This window comes from Lissotriton helveticus, chromosome 10, assembly GCF_964261635.1.
Source record: "Lissotriton helveticus chromosome 10, aLisHel1.1, whole genome shotgun sequence".
Taxonomy (NCBI): Eukaryota; Metazoa; Chordata; class Amphibia; order Caudata; family Salamandridae; genus Lissotriton; species Lissotriton helveticus.
Genome location: NC_136071.1, coordinates 355,659,130 through 355,682,111, shown reverse-complemented (window position 1 = coordinate 355,682,111; position 22,982 = coordinate 355,659,130). Strand labels below are relative to the sequence as shown.

Genomic DNA, 22,982 nt, shown 5'->3' with positions numbered 1-22,982 from the left:
TTAGGCCCAAATCTCTGTACTGAGGTGAATGTTTGACATTGTGCAGCATCCTGTCCATCAATTGTTCTTTTTGATGATATTTGTTTGCAGAAGCCTGATAGAGGCTGTTAGCCGTGGTCCCGCACCACTGGCGAAAACACTCATGGTGTGACTTTAAGGGGTTCACCATCCCGCACCACACAAAGCAGCATCCTTTCTGAACAGGTAACACAGGGCCTGAGGTTGAAAGACTGAGAAACTGTGTTTTGGTTCTATAAAGACAAGCCTGCTAGTAGTAAGCTCACATTTGCCAGCATGATCACTTTTGCTAAAGAACTGAGTGAATTAAGCTACGGTTTACCAAGCATGATGATCGCTTAGTGAAATTGCACCTTTGCCCAACTATTGCCAATGACCGTTTATCTCTGCTGAGCCAGTGGGGATATTGGGGGTGGGAGGGCTCCTAAAAGGTAGAATAGGTCACTGTACACAATGTGAAACTTAAAACACTTAGATTGGATTGTAGACCCTTGAACTCTGTAGCTGAACCATTATTAGTGTTTGTAGAATTAAGTTCTGAGGTCACATTAAAGTACTTTCATTTAACTGAGAGAAGCAGTGGGCTGGAAATTATGTTGTTGTATCTGTTGCTTGCATTTGAGTCCTGAACTCTGCCCCACACACTATCTTACTGCTTTCTTGATAGCCAAGTGAAGAAAGGGTGTACTTGGCGCACTTTGTAGAGCCATTGTAGGGTGGACACCAGAACACCAGAGGCAAGAAACCTTGACCAACATGGTTGTGACCCAATTACCCCTGTCAGATCTCTGGCCCCTGAATGGGGTTTGACAGTTGCACTTTTTTAACGTTGTAGTTCTCAGTTGATGACAGAGATATAGAGTGGCTCGCCATTCTACTGCACTCCCATTCACGAAGTCCATGACATATGTGTTTAGAGGAATCTATAAAAAAAAGGATTATATTCTTAACAATTGGTATTTCTTCCATTCAAAAACAGAGTTGTCTCCTGGTAACGCACACCTGCATGGCCTAGTCACCTGCCTTCAGGGCATCCCTCTGAACGAAGCAAACTCACACAGCCCAGCCATCAACAGAGAACCTGCTAGCACCACACCAGAACAAAGGGATCCGAGGAGACCCGAGTCTGCACAAGCCAGATCACATTCCGAAAGTAAGATATACTCACACAGCTTTGGGCACAGCATATTTGTTATATATTTATACAGAGTGGATAGCTGTAGAGATTCTCCAATTCTATTATATTAGTGACATTTACATAACTTGCTGGTAGGTCAGTATGTTTAACACCTACCGCATATCGATTTCTGCAATCTACAGGTCATATTTTTAAAACCTGGAAGGTCAGTCTCAGTTTTTCATTTTTCTCTGTTCCATAAAATGGATTCCATTTAGTTTGAGTAACAACAATTGTTATTTAGGTTGTATGGGGTAGTTCAGTTTGTGTTTTACCAAATGATCATTTTGTTCAGCACAGACGGTAAAGAGAGAGCTTTTGCGTTTTTTTTGGTAGCTTAACTTGACTAGATTCACATGCTGTGCTTTTTTTCTGCATCTAATTATTGAGACTGGGCAAACTATTTAATAGTAAGGTTGTTTATTTTGGGGATTTTTACCATAAGTGTAGATTCTATGACTCCTGCTGACATTGCCCACATTATCCCCGATCTTCAAATGTATTGTTTTGCCACTGGATTTGTAAGCATGAGAACATTCAGGAGTAGTAATTATTTTCAAATATTTGGGAAATGCAGTTTGGTAAACAAACCAATGTACAGTTCAGATTCATTTGCACAAGTAGTAACAGCAAAGAAATAAATACCAAAGTTGGAACAATCTGACAGTTGTTTCAAAGGCCTGTTTATTTGACGTCGACCACCGGAGATCTACAGTTTGCATATAAAGTTACCATTGTCTTCCATTGGACCATGACTGTGATTTGCAAAGCTTGTTACACTTTCAAGTCAGAAATCTGTGAATACTATTATTTACCGAAAGTACTGGATAAATCATGCCAAGCACAGAGGTCACTTCTGGATTTGCTGCAATTTCAGAAATGACGGCTGAGGGTACTGTTGCAGCTACTGAGATGTTGGCTCAGATTCTAAACATGATCAAGAGACTGACAATGTGATTCTACCCTTTTCTGTCCCAAAAGTGGTGGTAGCGCTGCTCAAAACTGTTAAATTGCTGATTCAAACATTTCAAAATTAGAACACCACAGACCATTGTCAACTTCAAAGTAAAAAAATATAGTCCTCGAATGACTTGTTATTTTCCCAGTCAAAAAATGAACACTCAAAAAATACTTAAAAAGAGATCTGAACTTGAGTGCAAGTGAGGAAAGCCGAAGCGAGGCAAAAAAGATATTGGTGTCAAAAGGCTCATGAATGCCCACCGTCACTGTCAAAACAGCTACTAAGACTTGGCATCAAAAAAGCAACCATAATTTTATAAAGTCTACACCCAGACTTTGGAAGAAAGAAATACTTTGAACTGGTATGTAATTTTGAGAAAACTTGCCAGCAGCAAACTAGAATTTTTTTTTTTTAACTGATGGAACTTAGAGAAATTATCTCCTATCATTTGATTCTGAATACTAGGATTCTTCTTTGTCCACCAGATATTCGTCTGGAACGCCATGTAGTAGAGTGCAAACATGTGCAAGTGGAATGTATTTTATTCTACTGCTTGTCATACCGCTTGGGAACCTCTGGTCTCTCCTTTTCCTGGCATTCTGTGTCTTTTCTCTTCTGCTCCTGTAGGTACCTTCTGTACTCTTTGTCATGCATTGAATTGAGGTGTTGTGTGGTTTATGTTTGAAAGGAGTAATGCCCTTTTTCAATTGATCTAAGGTTTTGGTCACATAGCTTTCAAGGGACCCTCCTTGCAGTCAGCTTCTTCTCCTGTAGATATGTGAAGAACTCCCACTAATCTGAGAATCTGGTTTCTCCACCTCTTTAGTCTCCGCCGGACATGAAATAGCCTCTTCCTGAGCCTTCCTTGATAGTTGCCTCAGCTGTTTGAGTTCTCCATAAACGCCTACCTCCTCCAACTACCCAAAAAAGACTCTGATGGCAGTCCAGACCTAAGCTGCTATTTTAATAATTTTAAGTTTAAACAACGCCTAAGTGTATCGATAAGCTGCTGACTTTTATTGGAGACACCAGACTTGACAACCCTAAAATGACATCCTTAGTCTGCAGTTTATGGGAAAGGGACCCATCACAGGCCTAATAGTTTTATAGTCTGTTTTTGTTATCAAGTCACATTCAAAATAGTGCCCATAGTCCAAGGCTCTGATAGCAGAACTGCAGACTTTAAACAATGTGGATCCATGTTGGGTCCCCTTCCACAGTATGTGGTCTCTGTACTGAGACATCAAACCATAGACAACGAATGCTGAAGGTTCTGTGCCTGTCGAGGTTCGTAAACAATATAATATATATATATATATATATTTTTTTTTTTTAATGTAATTACAAATTTGATGGTGGCTTTGGGAGTCCCCACACTTACGTCTGGGTTTAGGGTGTTCTAACTCTGCACCCTACTATGTCCTTTTGTTTTTATTTTCAGGATGTTGGGAACGTGATTGTCGTCCTGTAATTGCAGGAGAAAATTTTCTCTTGCAGCCAGTTAATCGAAGTTTTCATATTTACGGTCTCTGTGTTGAGTTCCCGGATATAAAAAAGATGATGGAAAAAGAGTCCCTTTTCCAGTCAGATCTGTTACTTTTTTTAAATTGGTATCTGTGAACTGTCCTTGAACCCAGGTTTGACAATGGTGTAACAGTCAACATATCTCTAACTTCTGATAGAGACTTTTAACTGCGGATTCTTCACCTTTGGGAATATCCTCAGTGGCCAGACTATTTAAGGAGAATTTTCTGTACAAATTCCCTTATGCGTTGGTAAGGGGTATTGTACTGCTCTTCGTTGGATCCTTCCCACCTTGGATGTGATGTCTGAGCCCTTATATCTGCACCACCTCTCTGCGCTGATGTCAGTTCCTCTCTTTTCCGCGCCTTTCGACAAGGATCTGGAACGCTCTAAAATCCTGTTAAATTGACAGAATTTCTTCTACCATCTAAACTTCTCCAGCGTGCAAGGGACAAGCCCCTCATAAAAATTGCAAGGTGCAAGGACTGTCATCGCCAGATGTCACTAACGGACACCCAAGATGTCGATCTCTGGTGTCTCTGCTCCAAATACGACTGTGCTTTGTGTGATTGGTGTGCGAAGATGAACCAAAAGGTCATCTGCGACCACAAAGCCAAACTAGCCATTGCGGAACTTTGCCGAAAGTCTCAAAGAAGTGCAGATGCGGTCTAGAGGCCAATCCCACGACTGATCAGCGTCAAAATTGACATTGTCAGGTAAGTCTAGGAAATCCAAAACCACAAAAATTACAAACATGGCTCTCCCTCGTCCTGCGACTCCCACTATCCGGAGTCATGCGAGACTCCGTGGGGAGCTCTAGGCAGTAAAGTTGTTCCCTGATCTGAAAACCAGCTGCAGTTCTGCTCTCAATGTGCTACGACATTACCGGGCTATCAGTGACACCATAGAATATTTTATTAGACCTTATTACTTGCAATTTTTTATTGTTGCAGTCCCTTCTTGGCTTTATCAGAGACAGCGCCACCATACAGTTTCCGAAGCAAAAACTTGACCCCATGGATAGGTAATGCAAGGACTGTAATATGTAGGCCTTCCAGAGATGTATGTTTTGGTTAAATAGTGTAATCCTAGTTTTAGAGCAAAAGAGCATTGTACAGCAATGGAAATGTCCACATATTTTATTTGAATTATATATAGATGGGGAGTGCCTGTTGCTGTCCTGGTGGAACTGGGATCACCTCAACAACCTTTTGAGAGCTCCTGCAGCCATACAAGGTGACACTCAGTTCCTGCTGTGCATATGACATAGTCATGATCTCGGGGTAAGCCGCTGTGGGTGTTTCCACCGCCGCTGCAGACTACACGTCCCACAACCCCCTCTGTTCTTACACCTGTGCCTCATCCAGTGGGGATTTAAGGATTGCTGCAGTCCCGAAGCGAGGGAAGTGCCCTGGCCAAGCCCGGGCCAAAAGTGAGCCCGCTGGAGCCAGGAGAATGCTGGGCCATCTCTGTTCCTTTAATTTTCTTTTGGGCTGACCAAGGTACTGTTTCTTCAGAACTTTATATAATTGACTTTGATTATTGTTCCTATTGAGTTGAATGGAATTTCAATGATCCTTGATAGTGATCCCTAGACTTGATTTTGCTCTCTGTACAGAAAACGTTGTGACGTGTTTGTTTTTCGGCATATCATTGTTTCCAATGCCCTTGTTTTAGATGGGGAAAAAGAAAGCAGCTGAAGGTGGGGGCTGGACTGGAGCAAAAGAAAACAAAGAAAATAAAACAAAATGCCGGTGGAAATTGTGTACTTGACAGAACTGAGAATTTACTGGACGACTGTGAAGATATTCTTAACAGTACCAACCATTTCAAGTTTATCAGTGACTGGTCTGCTTGTTGATCGAGTCTCTTAAACAGGTTAAGATATCAGTCAGTCAGTCAGTCAGTCAGTCATAAGCTTTTATTCGATACTCAGAGATATCTTATAAGCACATACATAATACAATCAATACAGTATACAAAAAAGTTTATGCCATAAGAAGTCAGTAAGAAATATTAGAATGTTTAAGAGTGATAAAAGGATATAAAGTCCGTTAATAAATTAGCTAAAACAAGAATTAAACAGCTACTGACAATCTCTTACATCGAATATGCCAAAACTGCTTTAAAAATTTAGCTATTCCACAGACTATTGGGGGGGAAGTGTCCGTGCTTAGGATACGCAAGGCTACTAAATGACTGCGTGTGCCCATGTTACGGCAGAGTGGTTTCAGCCAAGAGCTCCTAGGCCTTGCATAATCCGGGCATTCAAATAAAACGTGCACAATAGACTCAATCTTAGTCGGGCAACATGCACAGTTGGGAGAAGTGCGATCCGCTGTTGACCATTTCGATACCAGGGCACCTAACGGGAGGGAACCAACTCTAAATTTAAAGTAAAGGGCACGGTCAAAGGGGAGAGTAATCAAGTCCAAATAAGGTTCAAAGGCCACAGTGTCTTTAATTTGTAAAAAGGTGGCAGTGGACCTGCAGTGATTTGGGCTAGAGATTAGACGCTCAGCAATCCATTTCCAAAAAAGCGCCTTGACAACTTCTTTTGGAGGGGCTGAGCGGGATGACCAACAATCCCCTAGTCCTATATTCTCCAACAGCTTTTTGGTGTCCTTTAACCATTTTATTTTGGCCCAACCCCCCTGGTTCATTATGTCTCTCAGTGCATCAGCATAGGATTTTAATTCTTCGCACCTCCAAATCCGTGTCCACAACAGGAGCGGGCGAAGCTGGGCCTGATCTTTAATGTTTTTATATCCCGTGTCCATCCTCACAGGTACTGACGGTGTGCTCAGAGGGAGAGCGATGAAGGATTTTAATAGCTTGCTCTCAGCAGTAACTAGGGCATCCAGACGGCAGTGACCCCACAGTTCTGCCCCATACAAGGCTGATGTCGCTACTTTGGCCTTGTAGATGTCAAGTACTGGGGTAAGTGATCTCCTAGTTGAGGCCCTGTATTCCCTCATGAGAGCTCCTCCTACTCTCCTGTGGTTAAGGACCATTTTTTCAATGTGGTTTGCCCATGTCATCCTGTCCGTAATCCGAATGCCAAGGTAGTCGAATTCGGCTACTTTCTCCAGGGGAATAGAGTTAAGTGTAGGTGGGCGGCCCAATTTTTTAGGTGGGTTAACAACTAGGTATTTGGTTTTGTCCACATTTATTGTTAGCCCTTTTGCAACACAGAACTCCTGGAATCGTGTTAGAAGTTTCTGTAGTCCTTGTGGGGTCTTCGAAATCAGGAGCGTGTCGTCCGCAAAAAGCAGGGTTGGGATGCGGACACCTCCAAGACAGGAGGCGTCAGCTGGTTCTTGTTGAAGGTGTTTTACCACCCCATTCAGATATAACGAGAATAGGGTGGGCGCCAGGACGCAACCCTGTCTTACGCCCCTAGACACTGGTATTTTTTCCGTGAGTTCTCCGTTATTACCCCAACGGACCTGTGCAAAAGTGTGGGCATGAAGGCTTATAAGAAGGGACAAGATGTAAGGTGGTAGCCCCAACTCACAAAGGACCCTCCAGAGCTCTTCCCGGGGAACTAGATCAAAGGCAGTCTTCAAGTCTATAAAGGCTAAGTAAAGACTGCCCTTGCCCAGTTCCACCACCTTCCACCCCAAGAGGGACAACCTAAACACCTGCTCTATAGTCCCCATACCAGCCCTGAAACCTGCCTGAAAGTCTGATAGGATTTTATTCTCCTCCACCCAATGGAGGATCCTACCAAGGATAGCTTTGCCAGCTATCTTTTGGGTGGAGTCTATCAGACTTATTGGGCGATAGTTTCCCGGGGTTTCCCTGCAACCTTTTTTATAAATGGGGACTACCACCGCCCCTTTCCAGGATTCTGGTACTACTCCTCCCCTCACAAGATATCTTCTAAAGAGTCTACATGTCTTAGATCTTGTACACTATCCGCGGCCGCTTTTCTTTCCAATTAGTTGATGGTCTCTCCTGTGGCGTGTCTCACACTATTGCCTCTTTTCGTGCCTATTCCCGATCATGTCTGCATTCAATCTAGACCTCTGGTACCTCACCCCTCTGACAAATCTAGGGCAATCTCCAACAAATCACATACCCAGTCCCTAGGAAGTCATCATCATCAATAAACTTTATTCGGCTTAAAAATAAAACCATAAAAGTCAAACAATCATCAATATACAGTCATTCAGGTTACAAATTGACAAATGTAGTAAGTTCCAAGTAATAAAAACCACAAGATAAAAATAAAAAATTTACAATACGAAAATTAATCACAACATGCTGACGAAGACCCATAAGAAGTTAAGAGTGTACAAAACAGTATCACTAGAAAGGAGTTGTAAAAAAATAAAAGCTGGTCTCACCCTCCTAAAGCCCACTTTTTTAAGAATGGGGATGATAAATAACTTTCTAGGAACAGCATAAAAAGTACAAAACATTAAAAAGTTTATCATGTCTTGAGGAGACTCACCGTCGCAGCACAGGGCATGAGGCACTGTCCTCTGTTCGAGCCTTGGGGGGTGCGCCAATAGGTAGAGAAAGAGGTCGAGCCGGAACCTCGTCAATAAAAAACGATCATAAATACTTTTAAGCCCCAGGAGATAAGGCTCGGTGGTAGGCTCAGTTTTCAGTACAATATACTTTCGCACACTGGGCTTACACAGCTCTTTTCCCTCTCGTTCACAATAACGTGTTTTACAAAAACATTCCTTGGCCCAAGCTAGGTCCCTTTTACAAGTACCCTCAGGGTTCATAAAAAGTTCTTCTCTTCCTAGCCTGGCGAGGCGACTCTTATGTACTGAATCCGTCCAATACGTCAAACATAATCGAGAGAAAGACAATTCCGCAGGACGTCTTTACTAAGTGTATTCTCTTTTTTAGCACAGCTCTTGAGCCACAAAGCACGGGGGACGGAAGGCCAGTTCATCTGAAAGGAAAGACATCGCCAGTTCTTCATGAACAACATAAGATGGAATGCATTGCGGGACAGAAAGAACCCTTCGTAAGAAAGAGCCCCATATCTCACTCCTCAACTAACCTTTGATATGCATTTTGCTTAGTAGATCTTCAAGAGGGCCCCTACTGGCTTCCCTCCCACTCTGCTGTTAAAGTTAAAGACAGCAGCAGAGGTTTTCACTAGCTCCCCTTTCTTCCAGTTAAGCAAAAGGCACCAGCTCAAGGAGTCGTCAAACACTACTCCCATGTAGGAGAAATGATTAGTCTTGGGTATTGATGGGCTTCCTTATTTAAAGATGGGCTGTTTTGTCTAGGAAGTCTAACAGGTCATCCTTATTTGTAGCAACATCGTTTGTCTTTTGTCCAAGGGGCCTTTTTTAGAGGTGTTACTGATTCTGATTCCATTTTAATGATTAACATTCCTAAATTGTTGCAGAAGTCTGATTATGAAGGGGAAGAAACTCTAAAAACAAGGTAACACAGTGGATTTGTCATGTCACTTATCCATGATGACATCATCAGTGTTAAACAAATGACTGCCTCTCACTGTCCCTATGATCAAATAGAATTAATCTTTGGTTGACAATTTAGTAGCTTTGGATATTAGGTCTTGTCCTCCCCAGTCAAAAATCCAATTTAAATTTCCAAAGTTTTTCAATCAACTATGTTCAGTAAATGGACCTTGTTTGACTCTTTATTTGATCGAGCAATCTAGTGAAAGGGTCACCCTCTTTAACATTTCATGGGCCGATTCTCCACTCAGGGTGTTGAACTGACAGTCATTCTCTAGCATTCTGAATGGCAAGGATGATGTTCACCTGGCTATTCAAGACTCAGTTTGACCTGGAGTAGTTTCTGCAGGTTCTATAGCTGTTGTCACTGACATTCGTTCAAATAAATCTTCCTTAGTACCAGAAATTCATCTCATAATGTCTCATTTTTTTGTCTTCAAGTACTGATGACCATGACATAATTGCTCTAGAGACAGGTGGCCAGATGTTAGATAGTCCATCTAACAGTATTGTTGATCCTGACGTAAATAAAACGGTGTCAGCTGACCAAGTTTCAGCTAGAAAGTCTGCTGTGGATAATAACGGAATCTCTTTGTTATCTTGAAATGTTGCTGGCCTTAAATCTAAAACCTCTCTTCCCAATTGGAATTCTTTCATTGAGTCATATGACATTTGTTTGTTCCAAAAAATCTGGAGTGCGGAACCAGGCTTTAACTGTGGATATTTGAATTATTCTGTTCCTGCCACCTGTGGACCGGCCATCTGTGGGCATTACTATTTGGGTTAGAATGGACCAGTATTGCAAAAACCAGTGGCTTGATATTGATTTCTCCGACATCCTGGCTATTCGACTTGTGGCCAAAAGAGAGAGGCTAATTGATACTGACTTATTTAACATATTTGCTAGAGGTGTTACAGATGGTCTGTCGTCTCATACCATCTTATCCCCAAGGAATTTTTGCTAGCTCGCCACGCTAGTCCGGGTTTGATAGTAGGGGGTGATTTCAATACTGCGTTTGAGCTTTTAGAGAACGATGATTTTCTTGATGTAGGCAATGAGAATGAGATCTGGGGAATACCACACGTTGATCTTCCCCCAATATTGAGGTGGACGGAGGCTGTCCTCCAGTTGAAAGCGCTTACGTTGAACTTTGGCCTGAGAGCCACCAACAGTAAAGAGCTCTCTGATAGGAAGGGTGCAGATATATATTATATTTTACTTAATTCTAGTCAAATCGATTACATTCTTTTACACTTCCGTCTCTCTGGTAATCTCTTATTGATATGTCCGTTTCAATAGGATTGAGAATGGTCAAGATCCGTTGAGACTTTCCTTGAACTCCCTTTGCTTTAAATTAAGAACTGATCAACTGTTGATAGCCATTATGAGAGATGTGATACCAACGAATGATATGCGCTGGCTCAAATGGTCCCAGATTGTGAAGACTCCATCTGTATTGTGTGACCAAATTGAGCTCCCTGAGTCCTTCGCTGGCAGTTTGTTTAATAGTTTGACTGCCTTGCATAATGATTTCTTTAAGAAAGTATTATGCTATTTTTTGTTTCCCTGCACCAATCATGGAAAGGAATCTGTTAAAGAGAACAAGTCATTTGACAGGGCATGTAGACGTTCTTGCTGAGATTTAGAACGGGCATTAAGAGCCAAGGATGTTGGAGGAATTCGCCTGGCAAGGAAGAGATACAAAAGGGCCCAGTTTAAGGTTAAGAAGGCTTGGGATGAAACCAGATGGCAGGACCTCACACACGCCTGCTCCCTCAAAGATTCCTCTAGGTTTTGGACCCTTGTTAAATGAGGGAGGAATGTTTCTGTGGATCCCATGCATAGTAATATATATCCGCAATCATGGATAAAACATGTTTCCAGTCTCTACTCCGGTATTGCTTCATCAAACAAATTAGATCTTGTAAGGGGGATAGAGATTATTATTTTTTATTTTTTTTTAAAACCTTTATTATACGTATAGCAGTTACAATCATGGGCAAGCAAATCAATAAAGCCATAAGCATGCAACATTACGTCTTCCAAGAGCCCCATCGCAGCTCAGGATAAAGTCTGTATCAGAACGATACCAGGATAAATGAGTTTCTTTTTTTTTTTTTTTTGAGTCTAATGAATACAGGGTCAATGCCAAGCGGTCGTTTCAGGAGCTGCAGCTGGTTTTCAAACTGTACAGAGGCAACTAGCTTGACAATTAAAGTGGGAGTGATGGGCGAAGTAAGCAATACAAAATAGCCATCAACACAATCATTATACGTGACAAACCATTGCCCCACCCCACAAAAACTGAATACGCCATAGATACCCTGCAAGATAAGGCAGAAAAAGAATAAAGAAAAAGGACCATAGAACCAAGGAAGAAATAAGAAGATACATAGAAACCACCCCCCACCCCGCACCCCTGCAGAAGGCCATGGTCTATCCCCCCAGCAGTGTGCCTGTCGCCCTAAATAGGAAACCCGAAATATAGTAGATAAGAAGAAAAGAAAGAAAAGAAAGGAAAATGGAGGAGGAGAAGACAATTAGTGTACGGGCTCCCAGCTGCCCACCCTCCAAACGCAGACCCTCGATCCGATACAAAACCAACATTCGAATCAGTCAATACCCCGCCTGTCCCTCATAGTCATCAGCCGTGCATGCAACAGTAAGCAAGAAAACATCCTCAACCCTGTCCCATGCGATCAATTGTATCAACGGAGTCCAGCAGACCAGCCGCCATTTTAGATGGAGTAGGCGAACGGAATGGCCATGATAAGACGTTAAGCTGCCCATCAAAGTCAGCCAAAAACAATAGTGTGTGATCAAAGACGATGTGGGAAGGATCCACGCGCAGCATTAATCCCCCAAAGTCAGTAGACCAGTCCAGTAACACCAGTTCCAGGAGAAGAGGGAGAGCCACCCCATCAAACCACACATGAGTTGCCGGACACGGCGTCCGGAGCCGCTTCTCCAACCACTGCACGAGTCCACGAACACCAGACCTCCTCCCAACAATATCAGTCAGCCCCATGGCAGTCTCGAGATCCTGGTCCCCCGACATCTCCGTATCCCCGGGGGTAAGCAGTACACCGCAGTCAAGTGCAGGGTGTGGCGCAGTGTCCCGCACTCGAGAACAATCACGTTCAACAAAGCGCACAGAGGGAGCGATGGCGTCCAGTCGGCTCCCCAGGTCCTGGGCGCTACAATCCAGGGCAGCCCGCAAAGCACCTAAAGCAACCAGAACATCACCGATCCCCGGCGCTGCCCCAAAAGCATAGGCTCCAGCATTCCTCCTCACTCGAGGCTCACCGGCAGGTAGCGGCTCTCGAGCCCGACCGTTGTCTTCCCATGCGTACAATTGATCACTCCGCTGCCACTCACCAGAGCACGATCGAGTCAGGAGCACAGGAGTAGCAGACTCCATATCTTACGATCGGTGGCGTTGATGCGGCGTCAGCAGTCACCTGGGCCCACAATAACGATACGGAGCCTTCAGTGCCAAGCGCCGAGTACGTGGTGCTCAAAATGTCGCCCACAATAGCTTGGGAAAGATGAAAAAGTTGTCCGGACAGTTCACGGGCGGAGAATAGATACAATGTAATCCCCTAGATCTGTGATGTCTCTCGGGCACACGGAACCGCCGGGTAAGCTGGATGGCTGCGGCAAGGGAAGAGCAGTGCAGTAGACACACTCCGGCCGGCCGACTCCTCCCCGTATTCGATGGCCGTTGTTGTTGCAGCAGGGGCTGGCCGACCCCCAACACTCAAAGACCCGGTCTCGTGGACAGTAAAGGCCGGGGAAGAGGTGAGGACATTTCGCCGGTGTTACAGCTGGTAGGAATCCCGGAGACACTCCAAAGAGAGCAGAATCATTTCGCCATCACAAAAACACGGCTCGAGTGCAGGATAAATTGCAGGATGTAGGAACAAAGCAAGAAGGTCGGCGGAGCCGAGAGCCTACGCGGCCATCGTGGTTGCAGGCTTGGCTCCTCCCCGGGATAGAGATTATTGAAGATTCTATAGGTACAACAGATCCTTTTTTTTTACCTTGACTGATGTTTTTTGTCTTACTTAAATGCCATTGTTAGAGGCACAGCCCCTGGTTTGGACAGTATACCGGCACAAAAGAGATAACTGGGCCCACTACATCCTCTTGTTGGCAAATGCTGTTACAGGCGGTGCCCCAATACCTGACTCATGGAAGGGAGCAGAGATCATCCCAATATATAAAAAGGGAAACAGATCCGTTCCTGCAAACTACAGACCAATCATTTGGATCAACTACATACAAAAGATTTTGCTCGATTGATTTTAAGTAAAATTGAGGTATGGATTGAGGAAAAGGCGGATTCCGGAAGAAGATATCCAAGATCGACCAACTTTTTTGCTTCCGTCTAGTTTATTGGAAGGCAGTTGTGTTCAGCTGTGGTACCTTGTATGTTGCCTCATTTACCTCAAGTCTGCTTTTGATCTCATTCCGTGTGACTTATGGCAGCTTTTGTGTGACCTGGGTATCCCCAGCAAACATTTGCTACTTCTGATCCGTCTCCACGAGGAAAACTTTGCTCATGTCCTCTGGTGATCCCAAGCACAATTGACAGATCGATTCACCATCACCCAGGGCTTCCATCAAGGGTGTGAACTGGTGCCCACCCTGTTCTGTCTCTGCTGCAATGTTGTCTCCTAACTGTCTACCCTTCCAACTGATGCTTCATCCTTAGCAGGTATGTAAACACTGATTCTTCTATTCACACATGACACCTTATTGCTTTCCAAGATATCAAGTGGTTTGCAACATGCATTAGATCGATTCCTGGAATTTTGCACCTATTGTGGTTTGGAAGTCAATTGCGCAAAGACAAAGTTAATGTTTTATTAACAAACATAGGTTTTTTAACCGAAGCTCAAGCTAGGAGGCGGGCCTCTTGATGGTTGAGAGATATTTAGGTATTTGGGAGTTACCTTATCCTCAAACTTCTCATGGAAATCCCAGTTGGACCTTTTAACTATTAAACATAGGCAAATAACAGGAGCCATAGCTAGACAACATAACAAAACCTATTGCCCCAAATTTGTGATGCTAAAGCTGTTAGTTCTTGCTTTTATGATACAGGGGTATGGTGTTTCTCTAATCTCTCCCTCTTTGGTAAAATACCATGGCTAAGACAGGTCCATAAGTTGCTTGTAGCGCTTGGCCTTGGAAATTACTGCATCAACCTGCTCTCAAGTTCACATCTGACCGGTAGATTGTTGAATGAACATTACTGGCGGTGGGTTGACGGAAATGCAGTTAGACCATGTATTGGTCATCCTCTCATTGGAGGCTTTTATGATTTTAAATACATCTTTTTTGGGAATCATACTGGGATATAAGTTTTACACCTTTAGACAGAAAACTATGTTTGAGGCATGTGTGCTGTAGACACACATGCTTTGCATACTTCTGCCATCTAGTGTTGGGTCCGGATGTTTGCAAGTTGCTTTTCTTCAAAGAAGTCTTTCCTAGTCACGAGGTAAGGTGACTCCTCCTTTCGGTCATAGTGTGCATGGTCATCGACTCCATTGTTCGATTGTTTATTTCCGCCATCTGGTTCGGGCGTGTATTGCTACTCTCCGGTTCAAAACCATTCTTGGGGTTCTCTTTGATGTGTAATCCTCTCTCCCCTCGACTGAATTGTTTTACTCTGGTTTTCCACTTCTCCGCGTATTGTTTCGGTCAACGGAATTTACTGTTCGATCGGTAAGCTTTGTGGGCGGCCTTCAGGCCTAACCGCGTCGGATCAGCTCTTCGTCGATGGAACGGACACTGTTCAAATTCTGCCCTCAGTGCCACGCGAAGTATCCGCCCACTGATTCTCACAGGATGTGTAACTTGTGCTCATCTCCGAAGCACAAGGAAGAAGACTGAAGCTCTTGCAGTTCGAAGAAAACTCTTCACGATCGTCGGGCTCGACGTCGAGAGATGCAGTCAGAGCATCGAAAACACACCGGACATTTTCGGTGAAGATTCCGGTCAAGAAGACGTTGAGGCATCAGCAGCAGAGGATGAAGAAGCCTTCTCGGTGCAGGACTCTGTCTCTAAGCCCAAGATAGACCTCGATGCCGAAGAACTGTTGCAGGGACAAGGTGATGTGAGTACAGAATACCTATTGCCCCTTCAAATCCCTCCCAAAAAAGCACAAGGCTTCTATAGGAAGGTGGAATCTGACTATATGGTTACCTTCACTTTTTTCCTGGTGTTTTGCTGGTTTTCGACTTAGTTGGCCTGGGACCTTGCTATTCAGGGCCCCAGACTATCTGCTTTCTCTATAAAACGGACTCCATGTACTTTAGGTACATACCAGATTGGTTACTGGGTCACCCTTGTGAGCCCCTGTATAGTGTACCATAGGTACCCAGGGCATAGGTTGCAGGGACAAGGTGATGTGAGTACAGAAGACCTATTGCCCCTTCAAATCACTCCCAAAAAGCACAAGGCTTCTATAGGAAGGTGGAATCTGACTATATGGTTACCCCCACTTTTTTCCTGGTGTTTTGCTGGTTTTTGACTTAGTTGGCCTGGGACCCTGCTATTCAGGGCCCCAGACTATCTGCTTTCTCTATAAAACGGACTCCATGTACTTTAGGTACATACCAGATTGGTTACTGGGTCACCCTTGTGAGCCCCTGTATAGTGTACCATAGGTACCCAGGGCATAGGTGCACCCTAGGCCTACCAGGGGCTGCAGCATGTATTGTGCCACCCCTGGTTTGCCTTCCAAACTGACACCACAGGTCTGTTCACACAGCCTGGGTAAGGTGGGGTAATCACCCCTTACTTAGATATAGTATACCTATATATCTACCTTTATATATAGACACATATACATCTATAAGCCACTCCTATGGTAGGCCTCGACAATCCTGGAGGCAGAGTGCTTGGTTTTATGTGAGAGGGTGCACTGGCATGAGCTGAGCCCCTACGCAGCTTTCGGAACCATCTCCTTATAGCTGGTCTATAATATAGCCATACCATATACTCATTTACATTTACATATACTCTTAAGTGCATTATAATTCTCGCGGTTAATGCTAACTTTGGTTTGGCTTTATCAAAACATGTCGTGTACGGTGTCAAGCTGGCGGCGTGGGTAGCATTCCACCCTCCTAGAGGGAAAAGACATGTAAGTTACTGCTTTACCCGGTTAAAGTTAAACAGAGCTTCAGCATCACAAAATGGATGCTGCTGCCACAGACAAGAGTCTGACCTCCTGCTGCTGGACGAAACCCCGGCAGGGGAGGCCTGGACAATAGGCTCCCTGTCCAGGGAGGTGCCAGCACCTCCCCAGACAGGGGTTCTGTGTATTGGTCCAGGGAGGGCAGCATTCAGTGAATGCATCTAGACACTGCCTGGGACACACAAGGTGCTCCATGCATAGCCTGGTTCAAACCAGTTGCTGGGGCACTCCAGCCCCAGCTATGGCGCGAAACTGGACAAAGGGAAAGGGGTGTAACCACCCCCTTCTCAGGTCCACCCATAGGAGGGACCTAGTCAGGTAATCCAGCCCCCATCCTCAGTATAAGTATAGGAGCTGTGTCCCTGGGACTTAAGTTTATCCTGGACGAATCTTTGAAAGACATATCTTGGACCTTCGACATTACATTCTGACTGGAAGACAGAAGACATCTCCCTTGTGGTCAAGGAGTGACCACCCTGTGCAAACAGGAACCAACAGCAACTTCGCCGGTGTGAAGTTTCAAGGCTCCAGTCGAAATCAGAAGACTCTGTAACTCAAGAACTGGACTTCCAGACTTCTCTGACCCCGATCCACATCCACAGCAAAGCTGAGACCCGTTGTGGACACGAGAGACGTGGGACCGGACATCTTGGACATCCTGCATTTTGCTACCTGCACTCCTTTCCTGAAGCCTCAGTAAGTTCTGAATTGGGGTACGAGAAGCCCTAGCCCCGAGCACCGTTTGCACCAAAACCCTGGCCCCCACACTCCGCGAGTGTCCCGCGGGCCCCGGCTTTGCATTTGAGCTTGACGTGTCTTCCCGGTTCCTTGCCCGTTGGCTAGTGAGCCCCCTGAAGACGCCATCTTGAATTTACTTTGCTTTCCTGGTTGATCCAGGCTTGCTCCAGCTTCCCTGAAAAGGAGAAGTGCCACAGACCTTGCTGGTCTGCAAAAGAGCCAATCTCGACCTCCTGCGTGGGTTGCGGTTGCCAAGGCTTGTTGGGTCCAATCCGGATACCGACACTGCAGTCATCTAGATCCATCATGGAACAGCTCGAATCCTTCGCCTGGTCACCGTCGATGCCTCCTGGACCTCGTGGCTCAAGAGACAAACTCACCTTCACCCTAAAGCATCCGACATCGCCTGGTTCCTTCCTGGTCACTGGCTAGTGACCCAGACTCTGTCCCCTCTGCTTTCAGGTTCTTCACATCTCCGATCTACCCTTGGATTCACCCGGACACTTTTCCTCTGGTCACCTGCAGCAGTTCTTTGCAGCTCTCCATAGAAAATGACACCGAAACCCGACACGAAAAGACACCTATGCACCCGGCTTCCCTGGATGAGGTAACACGAGTACTCCGATGCTCCCGTGGGTCTTGACTCTCGAAGGGTTCCATCCTAGTCCATCCGGAAGTGTCCATAAATTGTATATTTGTAACATCTTCGTTTCCCATAGAAAGTCAATTGTAACCCGCATGTGTGTTTGGACACTGCACGCGTCTCCCGTGGGCCTCCTACTTCCTAACCTTTGGTTGTTTAGTGTAGCCCCAGCAATTCCACAGGCCCCAGACCTGATTTGTAACTCTCACGTGGTACTTATACCACTTTCTTAGTATATGGTATGTGAGGCCCCTAGGGCATAACGTATACTGTGCAATTTATCGTATATTAACTGTGTGACTTGTATTGTATTTTCACCTCTAACCTCATAAAGAATGCAGAGGGGTTGTGTTTAGAGTAAATACATATATATTTGATATATACCTTGTGTGGTGTCCTTTCATTTGGTATTCAAGGGATTATATATGGTAAAACAACTTGCTTAACTCGCCTACTGAAGTCTTAGCCTGAAGACTGCTGGTTCATGCTACCCCTAGGATAGCTTTCTATAAGGTTGGCTTTACAACCACCATCAACAAAGGTCGATTAGACTGGTGCAAGGTGCCCACTAGAACTATTGAACATCATATGCCAGGCTAACTTCTCACAGCTTCAGCATCACCTCTGTATTCTAGCCAAGGTAGGCACAGAGACTACGTTTCCGACGCCCCACATCCAGGCCCAGCTCCGAAACAGCCAGTCAAGCCTTTCAGCTCGGTGCCGAGTCAGCAAAGTCCTTGTCTGAACCGAAGCCCTCTGGGTCCAAACAGAAATCCGTCTCGGAGCCAAAATTCTCCATGCCATACAAGAAAAAAAGAGCTAGCATGAAGTGTATTAATTAGAAATGCAATAGATGATGGTGGTGCCCAGTCTTTTGACGTGCCTTGAAGCTCCACACTTCCTCAATACATCAGGATTGGCCCCATGTGATCAGTCTATTGCACTCCAACAGTGCCTTTCATCTATTTCCATTGTCAAGGGGACTAGCAACAACACAGATAATGGAAGATGTGTGGTTTCACTCAGGCAAGGACAGAGCTACTCTGGACAAAGTAATTCAGACATCCCCCATTTGGTACAATGTGATTTTGAGGAGGTGACACAAAATGGAACATGCTCAGACTTTCATATCCAACACGATCATATGCAGGTTTTCCAAAGGAACCCAGCATTTTGTGCTGCTTAGCAAATTATTCTCAACTTTCATAAAGTCGTCCTTGAACCAAAAACCCTCACAAATCACGTATGTCCTAGAATTGATGAAGGCAAGGGCTTCCACTTCTGGAGATGTGACTGACTTTACCAGTGGTAGCCAGTAGTCCGCCACCCCAGGTAAATGTAGAAAAATAAGAAAAGTATGTCCCAATGGACACTTTCTAGTAGTTGTGTAGCATGGTATTTAGGGAGCAGCACCACCCTCATTCAGAAAACGAATACACTTTTTGGATGGCAAATGATAAAGCAAAAAGATGGAGTACCTCTAATAAACCCTCATAACTGTCACAGTGACTGCAGGAAAAGTGCAAGAATATCCTAAAAATATAAGGGTTGGATTGCACTGCATGTTTATGCTATCCTGAAGACTTTCATTCCAGCACTCTAATAAATAGCCAAAACCACTTTGCAGATATGCACCAGATTTGTGGAGAAGATAGCGAGCAGTCCATAATTTGTTCTTTTGTGGATTGCTGTAAATCTGTTCACTATTTTAGGAGGTACTGGTGGAAAATCCTCACTTTCATTTGTTTCATATCTGTACAATATGGATCTGCAAATTTGCCCTTCGAGCTCAAACTTTAACAAATCTGATTGGCTAGCATAATTCATAGTCTGTTATGCAGCACACTTTATCTATGAACTGGCATGATCCTGATTGTCAAATAGCTTCTATCTCTTTTATTCTATTCTTTTATCTCTATTGGCCATGTTAAATCTGTGAGCTTTACAAGATGAGGGTGGTCTGCTCCATACAAACCTCTTGCCTGGAGTACCATGGTGCAGGACTAAGCTCAGATTAGTGACATGGTTAGTGAGGTACACTTTGAAGGGGCTTAAAACCCCCTCATTTCCTGAGCTAATTGCATATCCAGGACGGTAAGGGATGCACACTTTATACTGGTGTCTTCAAACAACCCTAAGCCATAAGATTTACTCAAGTTAACTACCCAGGAGTGATAGGGAAGCAACCTGCTGAGGGTCCATGGAGCTCACCCTTGAGCATAAAGAAAACAGTCCACTAAATGTTTTCGGCAATCGTCTGTGTTGAGGCAGAGGGCAACTCCCTGAAGATCAATAGAGTCCACCCAGAAGCAGTGGGAGAGCTGCCCTGTTTGTATTTCCCCTACTATTGGGAGAAGGATCTGTTGTTTGCATGTAGGAGTAGAAGGAAACAGCTCATTAAGAAGGTTTAATGACGTCTACCTAGAGGCAGCCTACCTGGGCTCTGGGAGAGCAGTAAAAGTCAACAGATACCACAATAGGGATATTAAGGGGTTCACTCAGAAGTGAAAACACAAGTGCATACTAAAAAGCAACCACCTTGAAGAATTAGTTACCAAAGGTGCTGTCGAAGCACCATGGTTATATTAAATGAGGTGAAATGGTGAGGTAGAAGAGTGTTAAAGATGAAGAGTCGAGAAGGGAATGGATGTTGAACCTTGGCCTTTCCAGGCCTGAACAGGAATGTCTCCATTGGAAGTCAGCCTTAAGATTGCTTCCTCGATGGTCCGGCTTGACTTTCTGGGAAGAGGGTTTAAACAGAAGTGCAGGAGTTGATAATCAAAACAGTGTGGGTGTTTTTGAATGGAACCGGAGCCAGCTGCTTCTCTTCTGCCCAGTCGGTACTCCTTCTGGCTTATAAAAGAAAGCGACGGAAGGGGATGTGGAACTTGGGGCCAAAGGAGATTATCATCACATGAAACCTGCAACAGAAGGAAAATACAAAGCAGAAAAACAAGGAAACAACACAAAGAGCCAACAATGCTATTTTCAAGTTACAAAGGTGCCCACGTCAGATCCAGAGTCATAAAGGATATATGACCTACATGTTTACAAAGGCTAAATTTTTTAGCAGATGGAGGAAAATCCGAGCTATCCTTATGAAATGCAGCATGTTGTTTTCTGCATAGTTACATACCTTGCATGGTAACTGCAGTTTCAGAGGGGAAAATGGCATCTCTCAGTTACTCTGACTGATACATCTAAAAATCCGTCACTGCGCTGCTCAATACCTCATGCATGATGTAACAGATGACATCATAGAAGCCCCCTTAAAACCCACTTCCCCTTACTATTGACTCCTCTCTCTTTGCCCCCAGTCTATTTATGGAGTCTCTGTCTCTGTACCCCTTTCCTTATTGTCCTGTGCTCCTCTTTCTAGCTGACATCCCTTTCTTGCTCCTACCCCCCCTTAGTGGCGCCTTGCCTGCCTGTTGTATGTTGTAATTCCCTTCTCTCTACAATCTGCCTACTTTTGCTTGGTCCTTGACAATTTTATGCAGATTGGTCTAAGAGGATGGTTATGAGGTGGTGAAGCGGTGTGTCCCAAACCCGAATTTTGACATTTTAATTCCCACAACGAAGTTTAGGTCATGGCTACAGAAAAAAAACACTGACAGATTAACACCAAACCTACCCTGAGGACAGAGCTCAAAGCCTTCTCTGTGCTTTTTGTGACTTAGGCGATATGTAGGTAATCTCTATTTACCGATTCTAAAATACCGAATTTTACCGATTCGGTATTTCAGAATCGGTAAGTAGTATGTAGGTAATAATTCAGTAAATTTTACCTATTCGGTATTCGGTAATAAGGAATAACTTACCATTCATTCCTATTGGGCTGGAGGCCCATAGGAATGAATGGGAAGCCATTCACTATTACCGATTCGGTAAATACCGAATCGGTAATAGGGGGAACATATTCAAGGGTGGCAGGGTGTCACATTGACACCCTGTTGCACCCCTGAATCGTGCATGTGTGCACATGTGGTGCACATACATGCCCTAAGGGCATGTATGTGTGCCACATGGCACTGAGAAAAAAGCAAAAAATTGCTTTTTCAAAGGTATTCGGTATTTACCACCAACTTATAGTTAGTGGTAAATAACGAATCCTTAAGGCTAAAATGCACTCACTTGAGTGCTACCTACATAGGCTTTAGGAATCGGTAATTTACCGATTCCTCAAAATAAGGAATCTGTATTTTACAGATTCCTTAAAATAACGAATCGGTAAATTACTGATTCCTTATTTGCAGCCTCCTACATCTCAAATCCCTAAATACCGGTCGGTAACGGTGTAATTTACCGAATTTCACCGTTACCGACCGGTATTACCCCACCTACATATGGCCTTTAGTGTGAATCTATCCAACAGTTTTTGACAGAATTAGGAAAAAGTGAGGGTAAAATATGTAGAGATACATGTGCGAAAATGCCCAAAGTCCACAAACATAGGAATCATTTTGAAAGCTGCTTTGCTTTGAAGAGTTGAATTATTTGACTTTTCTTGAGATTTGCTGGAAACAATTGAAGGAGATAAGGTCCCGCAAGCACTCCTGTGCTTGCACAGCGATTAACTGAAGGTTTTTAAGGAAAATATGTATGTTGTTTAATAACAATCACTATTTTCTGATGGGAGTAAGGACCTGAACGATTTTTCATCCCCAAGCAGTGACTCTTGCTCTCTCCTGATTTGGGCTTGTGCTCACTCTGACACCAGCTACCCATCCCTGTTTTTTCCTGCACAGCTTCACGAAAAGTTTTAGGATGTCACAATGGAGACAAGAACTGCATTTTCTATTACCATTAGCCAATCAGATTTAGGTGCTCACGAAATGTAAATAATGAACCCAACTAAATTTAAAAATTCAAAACCCTCGTAGAGTTATATGTTGTACGTGGGAGAGAAACTGAATGCACAGTGAGCTTGTAAGAGCCTCGTGTGGATGAAAAACAATATGCTTGAATCATGGCAAGATAATAATAACAAATTAATATATTCCTTTGGCATACTATTGTGTGCTGGCCAAATAAAATGTTTGGCGGAAAAAAAGGAAATAGTCATGTGGTGCTCCAATTTTGAAAATAAGAAAACAGGAATCTAACTAATGTGCTCCACTGTAGAGTGTGCGTGTGTGTCTGTCTTTTTATCTTTGTAAGATCACATAACTATAGGTTCCACAGAAAACACCATTAGGATTATTTGCAGTGGCGTTGTGGATTTCACCTCACCGTGTTCACTCTAGCCGAG

General features: G+C 44.1%; 1 protein-coding gene across 8 annotated transcripts in view; it reads left to right on the top strand.

The window, feature by feature from the left end:
- The window catches only part of LOC144783823 (uncharacterized), a 982,913-nt gene that overhangs the window by 445,425 nt on the left and 514,506 nt on the right, over nt 1–22,982 (top strand). For 7 of the 8 annotated variants that reach the window (XR_013601608.1, XR_013601607.1, XM_078662569.1 and 4 more), the window contains one exon: nt 998–1,171. The exons of the other annotated variant lie outside the window; for it this stretch is intronic. Coding sequence is in view for 5 of the 7 variants with exons in the window: in XM_078662569.1 (XP_078518695.1) it covers nt 998–1,171 (174 nt within the window). In the remaining 2 variants the exon portion in view is untranslated. The remainder of the gene's footprint in view (nt 1–997; nt 1,172–22,982) is intronic. 8 annotated transcript variants of the gene reach the window in all.